Here is a 14,523-nt window from a genome sequence, read left to right as displayed (position 1 = left end):
AATAAAATTACGTATTTGAGAAAATCTACAGTAAACTATCATTACTAGAATTATGTGTTTGAGAAATTCTACAGTAAAATATCATTACTAAAATCATGTATTTGAGAAAATCTACAGTAAACTATCATTATCAGAATTATGTGTACGAGAAAAACAGCAGAAAACTCATATTGGAAATATTTTTCAAATGTCTAACTATAGGTAAACTCTAAAAGAAAATAGTCACTACTTCACATTTTTCAATTCCATAGAGTAAACAAAATCTAATTAATTCTTGGCACACTTCATAGCCTTAAGCCATGTCAATTATATTTTAAATACAAAAGACATATCTGAGAATCTGGTTTTGTCCTGTTGGTGATTGCCCAAGCGCATACCATATATTTGCAACAGACATTAAAATATTTTTCGAGAAAAAAAACATATTAATTATTCTACGTCGTATAAAAGGAGACGATTTGGATGTATTTTAATGACTATTATCAAAATTCTAATCATTAGGCTATTATTCTAACGAAATTTATATACAAATATTTCCACTGAAGGTGAGATATATTTCAGACTTTTATTCTAGAATAATAAGCTTCCTTATTAACTGAGACTAGCACCGTGATTTTCATAAAAAAGCTCTGCTCCCTATTTTAATTACATTTAGTTTTTTCTTTCTTAAAATTTGAAGAGCTTATTTTCATTTTAACCCTTTCTAAAACCAAGATAAGTATATTTACCAATTTATAAAGTCTATGGTGACTTTTTTACCACTTTTAATTTAGGTTTCCATTTGTTAATAACTTCAGCTTTCTTGAAGAGCGTTTGAATAAAATTGACAACCATTTCTTAGTTTAGAAAACGTTTAAATGTTGTAAAATACATAATTCCTTTTGAAGATTGTAGCATTTTCTGAATTTATTTTATAAATAAAGAGAAGTAAAGGTCAATGAGTTCTTAATAGATCGTGTTAAATATACTTACCAAAAAAATGGCATTTTTATAAACTAAATAAGTTAGTTTTTCTTATATCAATTACTATTCTTATACAATTTAAAAAATACTTTAGTTTACCTTCAGTAGAAATAAATGGTCCATTAAAGGGTTAAATTATACATAAGCTAGTCTAAGTGTATATTTTGTAATTCTCATTTATTTAATCCTTTCGAAGGCCGTGGGAAGTATACTTACCACCACTTTTTTACTACTTTTAATTCAGGTTTCCGTTTGTTAATAACTTCAACTTTCTTGAAGGGCGTTTGAATAAAATTGGTTACCTTGTGTTAGTTTAAAAAAACGTATAAAAGTTATGAAATACATAATTCCTTTTGAAAATTTATAAAATTTATTTGATAAATAAAGAAAGATAAAAGTCATTAAGTTCCTAATAGGTCACGTTAAATATATTTACCACCAAAAAATGGCATTTTTATAAACTAAATGTGTTTTTTTCTTTTTACATCAATTACTATTCTGAAAACAATTTCAATTCCAAAAATTCCTTAATTTACCTTTACTAGAAATAAATGGCCCATTAAAGGGTTAAAATGTATTTTTTATCATATTAGCTCAATCACAAGAGTTCAGTTTGGAAATGAGACAAATCTGTATTAAATTAAATATTTAATCACTCATTAATTAATTAATAATATTTCTATAATTAATTATTTTACTCTTAAAAAATGATTTAAAATACTTATTTTTAATTAAAATTTTCTATTTTAGCACTTTACTTTTTGAAATTTTTACTACGTTAGGTAATGTCATATGATTCACAGTTATAAGGAATTTGTTACACAGTTTCGCATGGACCCTTAAATTTTATTATTAGTAGGTAGTGGATCTGTTTCTTGTTTAATATCAGTTTATGACATTAGTTAATAGGTGCTTTTTTCTCTGCATTTAAAAATATTTAGTACATGCGATTTTCACCTGGTAATATATTCAATTTTAACTCAAAATTTTTTTCAAATACTAGGTTATAAATTAAATCTTTCACAGCATTTAAAAAATGGTAACATATGCGAGCTTAGACAGGTAACTTTTACTCAAAATCAAATTAAAATGTCAGGTAGTGGATGCAATTTTAACTCAAAATCAGTTCGAAATATTACGTAGTAGGTGTACTTTTACCTGAATTCAGTAAGAGACTGACGAAGCCTTTTTTTTACTGAAAGGCCGCTGTGGGCCAGGCATGGAGGAAAAGCCTCCAAGATTTCGAAACAAACGGCATGATTGCGGCAATGTGGTTAGCACAGTGCACAAGCCGCCTTTACTTCCCAGGCAAGCTGGGTGGGCTTCAAGCAACTTCTCAGGATCAAATCCCAGTTCTTCACAATGGCAGTTCAGAATCTTAACCACAGAATCATCGCAGCAATATCATTTTTTGTATTTATTAGTAGAAAGTAGATGAATTTTAATTCAGATATTAGGTGCATTTTTAATGCTAGACGACAGTGTGTAATTTTTCATTTCTTTTTTCTATAAATTAATCAAAAAGATATATTTCGTTTGGTTGAAAACGGCCCACGCAAAGACTCTCGGTCCTCAAGGCCATTTTTAATAGTTCGTTGACTGGATAAATACTTGCAGATATAGAGCTTTCAATTCTAAGTCATTTGTAATATTTTATTTCTTAAAAAAAACAGTAGAAGTTTAACAAGGAAACATAACACAGAGGTCAAATTTTGAGGCAATTTCCATATTGATATTTCAATAATACACTTCTTAATTCTAGTCACAATCACCTTGTTTATTATCTTAAGACCCGCCCATTCAGGTTTTAGTGTCTTATTCACACTGACAATCCTTGCATAATTTTGAATCTTCACTCATGCGTTGGAATATTCTGTGAAGAGGAAGCTTGATAACTTTTTTACGTCGTACGCATATCTGAATTACGAACAACGAAAGTTCTTACGTTTTAGCTTTATTGGAAGGTGAGGTATATATAAGTATTATTATTATTTTATTTTAGAATAATTAATAAAAGGCTTATTTAAATTAACTCCATCTCTGTCCATCATTGTGAGATATAGTTTCTCAAACCGGGCGGCTATACTGTCTGGAAAAATGTAAAAACTGGTAACATTAGCCTCATAAGGTTATCGTAAATTTTTTAGGCATTAGTTTCAGACTGTATTAGAAATTTAGTTGTCCGGTTGTTAAAAATTTAACACATTGCTGATCGACAACTTTTCTGAAAATTACCCCATGTGCCCAACTATTGTTTTGAAAGCGGATGTGGAAGAAAAACAATATAAATAAACTTTATAAAAGTTTTAATGTTTGATGCCGTATGATGAAAAGTTAACAATCACACCTGTGTGTAATGGTACATCATAAATTTTGCAAATATATCCGGTTTCATAAAGTTATAAGTTGGTACAGAATTTTAAATAGTAAATTTTGAAAAGTAAGGAAAATTACGTCCACTTTTTAAAATAGTCTCCACGAGATCATTGTCAACGAAAGCACGAGTTACCTCGTGACCGGTCAGCAATGTGTTAATATTACTAAGTTGATGACCAACGAAGAATAAGTTTTTTTTTATTCAATTAATTATTTTTCATGAAAATAAAATATTACTTAAACTGGTTAAGTTAATTGCCATTAATAATACACGATTAAAAAGACAAAACCGGAAAATAACCCTTAAAATGAAAAAAAAAAAAATGCATATTTTGAAAAAAAAATGCATAATTGCCAACTGTTTCAGAATCGAAAAAATATTTTTGAAACAAAAAGCTAAAAACTACAAACTAAAATTTGCAGATTATCGGTTAATTTTGCAAAATTTTCAAAAAGACATTACAGTAATAACGTGGCGTAACACAAAAGAGTTTAAATTATTTAGATGTAGTGGTATGTAAATACCCTATAAATGGAATTTAGTAAATCGAAAATCATATACATATAAACACGTTTAATACCAAGGGGGTCACCGGTGACCGGCACTGAGTTAGTTCGTAACCCCACGGGGGTCACCGGTGACGGGCTAAGTCAAGATTATTAGAGACACGTAATTCGAGTAAATTGTTAATTTTTTTTGTATTATCGTTACTAAAATGGTTTAAAGAAATTAATGCAATATAGAAGACACAAAAATAGTTTTATTTATATACACAAAGATGCCAACTTGCTCGGAACAGCGAATAAATATTTTCAATTGGAGTTTATTAATTGTGATTCTTGGTTTAATAAATTCCATTTAGTAGATTTTTATCCACCACTACTTCTAAACAATTCGTAGGGTTTTGGAATTCGCAACTTTTTGTATATATGTCATAGTAAACCTTTTAAAAAACTAGCAAATTCTATCTAATATTTGCAAATTTAGTTAGTAGTTATTTACCGTGTGGCCAGACGGACAAGTCATGTAAGATTAGCGTGGCATTCAACGTGTTAAAAGACTACAACTCGAAAATATTTATCCGTTGTCAAAAACAAGTTGGTATTTCTGTCAATGAAAGAACTACCCTTTATACTTGATAAAACGATATTTTAGGGAATAGTAGTAACGCCTCCTATAACTGAAAGCCTCTGCACGGTTTCTAACAGGTAGTCCGATGAGACCGCTATGAAAGAGTCATTTTTATCAAAATCTAGTGTAAATAAGAAAGTGGTAGCAAATATATGTCTACAAATTTTTTAATTAATGAATATTATAGGTTTTTCTTATTTACTTGTCAACCACTACAGATTCAAGTATATATGATAACTTTCTCACAATTACTTTTAAAATAGAATTTGAGTTCAGTGTGCACAACTGGTTCACTTTTTAAATAGTCTGCGCAGACTATTTATTAAACACCGTGCGGAGGCTTAGCTCTGTAACCACATCCTCCTTACCATTTTCAAATTTAATTACATTTAATAACTTATATGTACAGAGAGAGCAAAATTGAAAAAGGATCATCCATAATAACTTTCGATCTAATGAACGGATCTTCACGTTCTTAGACTCATACTTAATGATTCGTAAGGGTAACCTCAAATATGCTAATTAGTACGGACGATATTTTATTTAATAAATCGGAAAACAAATACGTACTTTCTCTTAATAAACAAACCTTTTTCTTGACTGATTAAGATTTCTGACCTTTGAAATATAGGGTGCAGCCTCAGTCTGAGAAATATATACCCCCAATAGTATGGTTGCGTGGGAAATCTAAAGTTTGGACCTCTCAATGTTAGTTTTACTTTTTGAGTATTTCACCATTATTCGAAGATATATTAAGTGAATTGAAGAATCTTTCCCCTCAGTTTTAAAATTAGTTTATTCAAGCATAATTTCATGCCAAAAATAACTTTCATTAAATATTTATTACTTTTTATTATTTTATTTAATAATTTTGAATTGTAAAGAATCTAATTCTTACATCATTTTAAAGAATGTCATTTAACATGTAAAAATAGGAAATTTGAGCGAAATCGGTCCAATAGTTTCTGAAAAATTAAATTTTAAAAAAAGCAGACACTTAAAATTCGATTTTTCAAGAAAAATTCAACCGGCTTCGTATTTTGTAATGGAAAATTCCATTAATTTAAAAGGATGTAAAAAATTGCTTTTTACAATTTAAAAACGTTTCGACTATAATTAAATAAAATAATAAAAAATAATAAATATTTAATAAAAGTTCTTTTTCATAGAATTATCTTGGATAAACAAATTTTATAATTGTGAACAAAAAATATTTTTGCGCTTAAAATATTTTCTAGATAAGATAAAATACGCAAAGAGTAAAGTTAACATTAAGGGATCTAAAGTTAGGACCACCCTCCGGGCCGTACTACAAGGACCATATTTCGGAGATTGCAGCTACTCCCTATATTATGGGGGTCAGAAATCCGAATCTATCTAAATAAAGGTATGTTTATCTAGAGAAAGTACTTTTTGTGTCTGCTCTCGTAATTTTATTGGCTTCTCTTATTAATAGGCAGAGGTCACCCCCTTAAATCAAAAAGATTGCGTCCCAGAAGGAGAAGATTTGACCAATAGATGAAAAGTTATTCAGGGAGGTCTGATTTTTATTTTTCGCATTGTACATAAAAAAGAAGATTCCTATTCCAAAAATAAAACCATTCTATTATTTATCATAACTTGATTCTTCAACTAGAGTTTATTATAATCTTGAGGATAAATATTCTACTAATACTGAGGATAAATATCCAATTTCTTCAGTCATAAAACCTTCATCATGAATTTTTTATATCTTCAAAATTATTTTCATTACAGCGCGCCGTTTAGATAACCACATAATGAAACAAAATCTATTCACAATTGAACACCTTCAGTGTGAGAAGCAAAAAAGATCAAAGCATAAAGACAAGTTTGCTTCAAATTTATTTAGTAACTATGAAAATGAGTGAAGTGTTAGTGAAAGTGTGTTCTTTGGAAGTTTAAATGGTATAGAATTAAAGAGAAAGATATCCCCATATATGGCAACGTTACTTTCAAAAAGTAACGAGTAAAAGTACAAGTATTTTTAAAAAAAGTAACGAGTAAAAAGTAAAAAGTTCTTATTTTAAAAAGTAACGAGTAAAAAGTACAAGTGTTAAACAAAAAAAGTAACGATTTAAAAGTATATTTCTAGGAAATCGAAAATTCAAAGTAATCTAAAATTTTAGTGAATAATATTCTTTTGTTCTTTAATGTTTCTGCCAAATTGTTGTTATTTATTTAATTATTTTTAATTTTGAAAGTTATGGACATTAATTTATTTTTAAATTCGGAAGCATATTATAATATAATTTTATAATATAATCGTATAATATAATTTTAAAATCAAATATAATTTTAATATCAAACTTCTTACGGATTTGCACGAAAAAGAAATTTTGTCTATTGATTTTAATTTTTAGTTTATTATTTTTATTTATTTAAATTACCATTGATTTAAAATTGTTTTACTCTATAGAAACGCGTTTTAAAAGCACAAACATAAACAAAGCAAACACGGTGTTTCAGATAGCTTTGTGATCTTTCAGATAGTAAAAAATAATTGAATGTGCAGTATAAGTTGAAACAGAACAGTCTACAGTTTTATTTGTAACAATGGCTAATGCTGAAGTCATGCGAGAAAATCATTTTCCGAACATTTCTGCCTAACGGAATAATTAAAATTTGTAAACGAATTTTAGTATCAGCGGCTAAATTAATACCTTCGAGTTTTCGAGAGTTAAAATAGTAATTATAATAGTTTTCAATCGAACAAATAGTTCTGAAGTTCTTAGAGATTTGACTGGGCGTTGATTGAAAAAGTCGGGGATAAACATAATTTTAGTAAAAAAGGTACTAGGTAAAAATGTATTTAGTAAAAAATGTATTAAGACAAAAATGTATTATTTTTGAGTTCAGTAAGAAAATTGAAAAATGTCATAACAAAATCCAACATTTTTTATTTAAAATGTTTTAAATAAATGTATAAAACTCGAAAATGAATGAAAATAACTTTCTAATTAATATTTTTATTCATTTTGCAAAATAATTGCATTTCGAAAGTGGTGTCACTGAGTCTGCTGCGAGAATTTCTCAGAACGTGCTGAACCAGCTGAATAAGCGCTCCACTGGAGCACCAGAAGGTACTGCAGTATTATATTCCACATATAATTTTTTTACGATTGGATATCGATTCAAAATTGATATGCTTTCCATTTCGACATTAGAGCTCATGTATGCCATAAATTCTTCTGTCGCTGTTTTTTTTTTTTTTTTTTTTTTTTTTTTTTTTTTTTTTTTCCTTCCTAAAAGCCGAGTATTTCGAGTTTTAGAAAAAAGTAACGATTTCATTCGACATTTCCGTTACCAAATACTTGTACTTTTTCCCTAAAAAAGTAACGAAAGTAGAAGTAAAAGTAACGAATTACAAGTAAAAGTACGTACTTTTTACTTGTACCGGCAATACAAGTAACAAAAGTAAAAGTACTGCCATATATGGATATCCCCTAAGTTACAGTATTTTGAGCAATACCGACAGAAGATTTTATGTACAGCCTCTGTTTACAGCCAATGGCAAAAGTGTAGTGAAGCTAATGCCGATTATTTTAAATCTCTGTTAAGGTGTTTTGTTTCAATCTATTGTTTCCTTAATTTTATAAGTCAATTCAACAAGCATTTCGAATTAATCTTGTAATTTTAAGGTTTGAACAAAATTAATATTATATCTTTTTTCCACGAAAAATTACGAAATGTTCAGGAATTTTATGCCTCAGATTACGGTTAGATTACATAACAACAAGCGAACAGCTTTTTCCATTCAGTTTTTTTCCTTAATTATCTCACAATTGTTCTGCATCATTTGCAGGAAGAGAAAGGTTGAATAGAATTACAGACTTTAAAATTCGAAAATTTAAATAATTTTCTAATAACAAATGCATTTAAAAATCTTTCAACGTTTTGAGTTTGTCACGGTTTGCATTGTTTTTTTAATTTTGTTTCCCTATTTGCATTTTTTATTTTGTTTTATTTTGCATTACATCGAAAATTTAAACACCTATATACTAACAAAATGCAATTAAAAATATTTCAACGTTTTGAATTTGTCAGGGTTTGCATTCTTTTTTTTTCTTCAATTTTTGAATAATTTCTTTGTATTTTATTATTTTTTCCCGAATGTGGAAATGAATCTCATTCAATTAAAATAGGAAGCATTTCTGCATAAGAAATATAACGACGAATTGCACTTTACCACATAAAACTGCGTAGAGAATACCACGCAAGTGTAAATGGGAAAAAGGCATTTTACCTCAATGAATTAACCTCAAATGAACTATTATTACCTCAAATGAAGTTAAGGGAAAACGTTTTATTTTCTATTTTTATCCCCTTTTAAAAGAAATGAAAAATTAACTTCTTTTAATAGGTAACTTTGAGTTGGAGGACAAATACTGCACACTCGTTGTATTGTAATCTTGTGCCCCGGTCTTCCTTCAATGAAATTATTTTAAACTATTAATGATACTTATTTTTTAGATAAAACCAACCATGCAGTTTCAATGGAAATTATTACCGACATTTGTGCTACTGCTTTGGACAAGTACAAAATTCTGCTGGATGCAAAGGACTGATGTAACATACCAGGATATCAGAAGTGTGGATGCAACATGCAATGGTTTGGATTCTTGTAGAGTTCCCAGATCGAATGAAGCCTGGAAATACAACTGCAACTGTGAAAAGACTTGTAGTCTTTATGGCACGTGCTGCGTAGATTCGAAATACAGACGAAAATTCAAACGAAAAAATCAGAAAAACCTTGAATGCAGAGTGATAAACCATAATCGCAAATTTCTGTACCCCTGGATTAGGAGTTGCAATCCTGATTTGCGGCATTCCAAAACCATGGAAGAACTTTGCACCAACAAATTTTTAATAGAAACTAATGCTGATCCTTTCTTGGCCATACCTGTCACTGATCCTCTGACTGGTATCACTTATCAGAACTACTACTGCTTCGCTTGCAATGAAAACTCAGGCGAAGAGCGACTTATACCATGGGACGTTGCCGTAGGAGGTGATTTAGAAAAAGTTAACAAATCAGATTCAATACCGATCCTGCGTAATTACGAGAAAGATTTCTGGTCATGGGTCTTGGATAATGACAATAACACCCATCTCAGTTTGTGGCCTTCAATACCGGAAGGATTAGAATACACTTTGCCGTATTGTTACGGTTTTGAAATAGTTTCGGAATGTGCGTCGAGTTATACAAATGCAAATGTAAGAAAGAAGTGCGGGGCGTACATGGCTCTGACTAGAATTCGAATAGATAACAGTTACTCGTATTACCGAAATCCACATTGCGCCATTTGCAACTATGAGAATATGGATGACATGGTTTGCGTGTTGGACGGTGAAGATCCTGTTAGTGCACCAGGCGGATTAATACCCTCTGGGGACTTCTTTGTTAGGCTTTTCAGTTTTGAAACAGATAAATGCACAGACAAAATGGTTTATGATTCATTCGCGAAGAAATGCCGAAACATATACAGAGCAAGAAGACAGTGATTGTAGGAAACAATTCACGTTCTATGATAAGAAAATAATTCTTGTAAGAAGACAGTGATTGTAGAAAACAATTCACGTTCTATGATAAGAAAATAATTCTTTTGAGACCCATTGTATTTAGGTGAGAGGGAATTTTAGAAGTTTAGTAGTTATTTGAATCTTAAAATAAAAATATTTATCATTATAATTTTTAAAAGTAGTCTTGTGATGTATAGATTTTTTTTTAAAGCAGAACCACAGCAAATTTTTCAATTATGGAACAGAAATCGTTTGGTAAGATCTATTTTCGCAAATGTTTCTTACAATTTTATCTTGTCTTACTATTTTAGTTGTTGCTAAAGTCCATGTCTAGCCGAGCTAGACTTATTATATTATGTCGTACACTTTCGAGAAAGCAATAAACATCTGCAGATGCTCATGAAAATTATGTTTCCAGAAGTGATCAAGAATACGTTCATTTCTAATCTCTCAATTATTTCTCTGTTAGTTTTTTTTTCTTCCAATGCCCACTTGGATAATGACCTAGGTCATGCAGGCACCTGAAGGACAGATTTGTTGGCCACTCTTTCAGGGGCATTATATAAGGTGGGCCAACGCTGCTCCCACAGTAAGGTCAGATAGTACAGAGAAGTAAAGAACATCCATGCCAGGCCCGTGATTCGAAGTCAGAATCTTCCTGATGCAGGGGCAGCTCCCTAACCCCTACACAGGCCGGTCGGCATTTCTCTGTTAGTAATATTCCGCATATCATGATGTAATACAATCTTTCAATTATTTCTCTGTTAGAAATATTCTGTAAGACATTTCACACAAAAATTACATTTGGATGAAAACTGACGGAAAAAAACGTAAGAAAAATCACAGGAAAAAGGAATCACTCTAAATCAAAACAAAACTGAACAATGGAATGTGCCGTCCTCTTAAAAATCATATGGATTTAACAATCGATTGGAGTTACTGAGTCCGAATTTAATGTAACTAAATATTTATTTCAGTTTCAATAAATATCTTTATTAAGAATTTTTTAACATAAATGTCTAACAGAATAAATTTTAAAAATTGTATTTTTTAATTATGTATCTCTAATGATATAATCTTGTGAAATATTAAAAATACTAAAAAAAAAGAAAAGAAAAAAAAGCGTTTCATTTTAATAACTTAATTTAAAAAAAGGAAGAAAAAAGAACTGGTTGAAAGAGTATTATTTTTACAACTTGTTATTTGTATAGCTTGTTATACAAATAAGTGAAGTTTACAATGTAGCCTTGAGCCTACAATATAAACTAGTTATACGTATGTAAGTAAAGTTAATATGTTAAGTTTTCATAATGTTAAAAAATTTGTATTAAAGAAGCCAACATTTCCATAACTTAACGAAAAAATGACAATGAAAATTGAAAAATGAAAATTGAGTGACAATAGCAAATGACAAAACGTATTTATAAACGACTTAATGTGCTTCACTTCTAAGTCGACGACATATTCATTACTCAATATCAACATTGAACGCAACTAAAAGATTCTAAAGATTGAAGACATATCTGATCATTTAAAATTGAACCTGTTTTCGCTATCATCAGCTTTCATGCTGAACACAAGCGTCAAAAGAAAAAAATAACTTAAGTGGTTGCGCACTTGGGATCTCTTTAGTTGATTATTCTGATATCGTTGTCAACCACCTGTATTAAAAAATCAAGTAAATAAATATTGTGGTAAGATAAGCATCTCTTTTTCGGTGTTTATGATAAAAGTGACCAGTGGGCAAAACCAGTTTTGCCTTTTAAGTAAATGACAGATTTTCAGTTCTTAGACGGTAAATGCTTGATTTATATAAATTTTAATTTAAATACTTCGGCGAGAAGAGGAGGCTGTTTCATTTTTTTAAATTATTGTGCTTACTTCTATGGATTTTTGAAATTTGCACCTTAACGTGAAATACAACGTCACATTGAACGTCACTAAACAAGTTGGATACATTTTAATCATAAGAAAAAAAGTTAAGTAATTACTTAAGTAATCAGTAAAAATTTAATGCTTTAGAAGATGAGAGGTATTTTAGTTTTATTTTCTAATAATACCCAAGCGTAATTATCATTAAGAACTTTTTTCAAATAATAATACGAGCATTGCTGTCATCGTTTGCTTGTGGAAGGAAATGTATCATAATGGCCTGCCTACTTATTATCTTGCCAAATAATTCTTTTCCCAAGTAGCAGTAAGACGATATTTGATTTACAACTGTAGATAGAGTTTTTGTTTATAATTTTGTCTGAATCTCATACCTGCCAACGTTTACGCATTTGGCGTAAAATTTTATTTCTACGTTTAAAGTGGTAGTAAAATGTATGCTTTCTATATATTCTTCACATTTATAAACTTTATTATGTTTTTGACCACCACTATTTTTAAAAAATTTACGCATAGATTAATACGCAATAATGTTATGGCAGTCTACTAAAGCTCTTCCATAATACTATTTATGTTTCTGCCTGAAATTGTAACATATACGATCATGATTGTTTTCAATATTGAAAGAAGAGTGCCACAATTGCTAACTTTTGATCTTTGGGATAAACACTGAGGAAAATCATCATCACAAGAATCAAAAGTTAGCAGTTGTGGCACTCTTCATTCAATTATGAAGACATCATGATTTTTATATGTATTGTTAATTTATTTATGTATATTGGTAGTTCAAATCATTTTAAATTAAATTTATTATTTCAAATAATTAAAAGAATGGATAAATTTTTATACCACTTTAAATGTAAAAATAAAATCCCACAAAAAATTTGGCGTTATACATTTACCAACACCTAAGCTTCAAATCAATTTTTAATTATTCATTGACAGTTACACATTACTTGCGTGTAAATGTTTGTCAGCCTTTGTTCAATTAGAGAACAGAAAGTACAAGTTAGAGAACGATCTTACCATGTTTACGGTGAGATTCGAACCTGCAACTTCCAAGCTAGCAAGCGTTATTCGGAACATACTGTTCTTACTTATTATGGCATTAATTTTTATTAAAAATGGCATTTTTATAATCTAAATAAGTTTTTTTCTTCTTACATCAATTTCTATTCTTAAAACAATTTCAATTCCAAAAATACTTTATTTTACCTCTACTAGAAATAAATGGCTCATTAAAGGGTCAAAATGTATTTTTTACCATATTAGCCCAATCACAAGAGTTCAGTTTGGAAATGAGATAAATCTGTATTTAATTAAATATTTAATCACTCTTTAATGAATTAATGAGTATTACTATAATTAATTATTTTAGTTATAAAAAATGATTTAAAGTACTTATTTTTAATTAAAATTTTCTATTTTAGCACTTTACTTTTTGAAATTTTTACTAGGTTCGGTAATGTCATTCACAGTTATAAGGAATTTGTTACACGGTTTCACATGGAGCCTTAAATTTTAAAATTGATGTCTGCTACAAAATTCGCATTGGAATTTCTTTATTAGAATTTCTTTTGTTTAGAAACTTTCTCCTTTCAAATTGCTTCCATGTTTAAAACTGTTTTCTTACTTAAAATCAACACATCAAATTTCGAGTTCTTGCTTAAATAAGAAAACAATTTCTCCCCTAAAGGCATATTTTAAAGGATTCAATGGACATCTCTGCAAAATTCAACTATTTTTTATGTAAATTCAACAAAATTGCAATAGAAATATAAATTTACATTGATGATAAATTTCAATATTTGAAATTAGTGAAATCAGTTTAAAATATAAGGTAGCAGATAAATTTTTTCTCTGTACTTAGTAGTTGGCAGTGGATGTGTTTTTTGTTATTTAATATCAGTTTATAAGATCAGTTAATAGGTGCTTTTTTCTCTGCATTTAAAAATAGGTAGTACATGTGATTTTTACCTGGCAATATATTCAATTTTAACTCAAAATTTGTTTCAAATACCAGGTAATAGATGAAATCTATCACAGGATTTAAAAAATGGTAGCATATGCGAGCTTAGACAGGTAATTTTTACTCAAAATCAAATTAAAATGTCAGGTAGTGGATGCAATTTTAACTCAAAATCAGTTTAAAATATTACGTAGTAGGTGCACTTTTACCTGAATTCAGTAAGAGACTGTCGATGCCTTTTTTTTACTTTAAGTCAGCTTAAAATATCAGGTAAAAATAAAACATTCCCGCAGGCAGCTCGCTGTGGGCCAGGGGAGTCATGGAGGTTAAGCCTCCATGATTTCGAAGCAAACGGCATGATTGCGGCAATGTGGTCAGCCCCGTGCACAGGCTGCCTTTACTTCCCAGACAAGCTGGGTGGGCTTCAAGCCACTTCATTCCCAGTTCTTCACAATGTCAGTTCAGTATCTTAACCACTGTTTCATTGCAGCAATATCATTTTGTTGCATTTATTAGTAGAAAGAAGATGCATTTTAATTCAGATATTAGGTGCATTTTTAATGTTAGACGACAGTGTTCAATTTTTCATTTCTGTTTCCTATCGATTAATTAAAGAAATATATTTCGTTTGGTTGAAAAAGGCCCACGTAAA

General features: G+C 29.5%; 1 protein-coding gene across 4 annotated transcripts; it reads left to right on the top strand.

Annotated features, from left to right (window-relative positions):
- Positions 1–395: 395 nt before the first annotated feature.
- LOC107442160 (uncharacterized) lies at positions 396–10,190 on the top strand. 4 transcript variants are annotated; one of them, XM_043044230.3, is made up of 2 exons: positions 396–545; positions 8,963–10,190. In XM_043044230.3, exon 2 carries the CDS (start codon positions 8,975–8,977, stop codon positions 9,992–9,994), a length of 1,020 nt encoding a protein of 339 aa, XP_042900164.2. In that variant the 5' UTR covers positions 396–545; positions 8,963–8,974; the 3' UTR covers positions 9,995–10,190. The 4 variants fall into 4 exon arrangements, with proteins under 4 accessions (XP_042900164.2, XP_015911135.3, XP_015911134.3 ...); XM_016055649.4 differs by lacking the exon at positions 396–545 and adding an exon at positions 2,790–2,932; XM_016055648.4 differs by lacking the exon at positions 396–545 and adding an exon at positions 2,795–2,927.
- The last annotated feature ends 4,333 nt before the right edge of the window (positions 10,191–14,523 follow it).

Source organism: Parasteatoda tepidariorum, chromosome 5, assembly GCF_982258835.1.
Source record: "Parasteatoda tepidariorum strain Cologne lab strain chromosome 5, Ptep-v5.0, whole genome shotgun sequence".
NCBI lineage: Eukaryota > Metazoa > Arthropoda > Arachnida > Araneae > Theridiidae > Parasteatoda > Parasteatoda tepidariorum.
Note: the sequence above shows the minus strand (reverse complement) of the source record. Positions and strands in the feature narration are given on the sequence as shown.

Coding starts and splice junctions, on each gene's coding strand:
- LOC107442160 (XM_043044230.3), top strand. CDS start 8,975: ATGCAGTTTCAATGGAAATTATTACCGACATTTGTGCTACTGCTTTGG.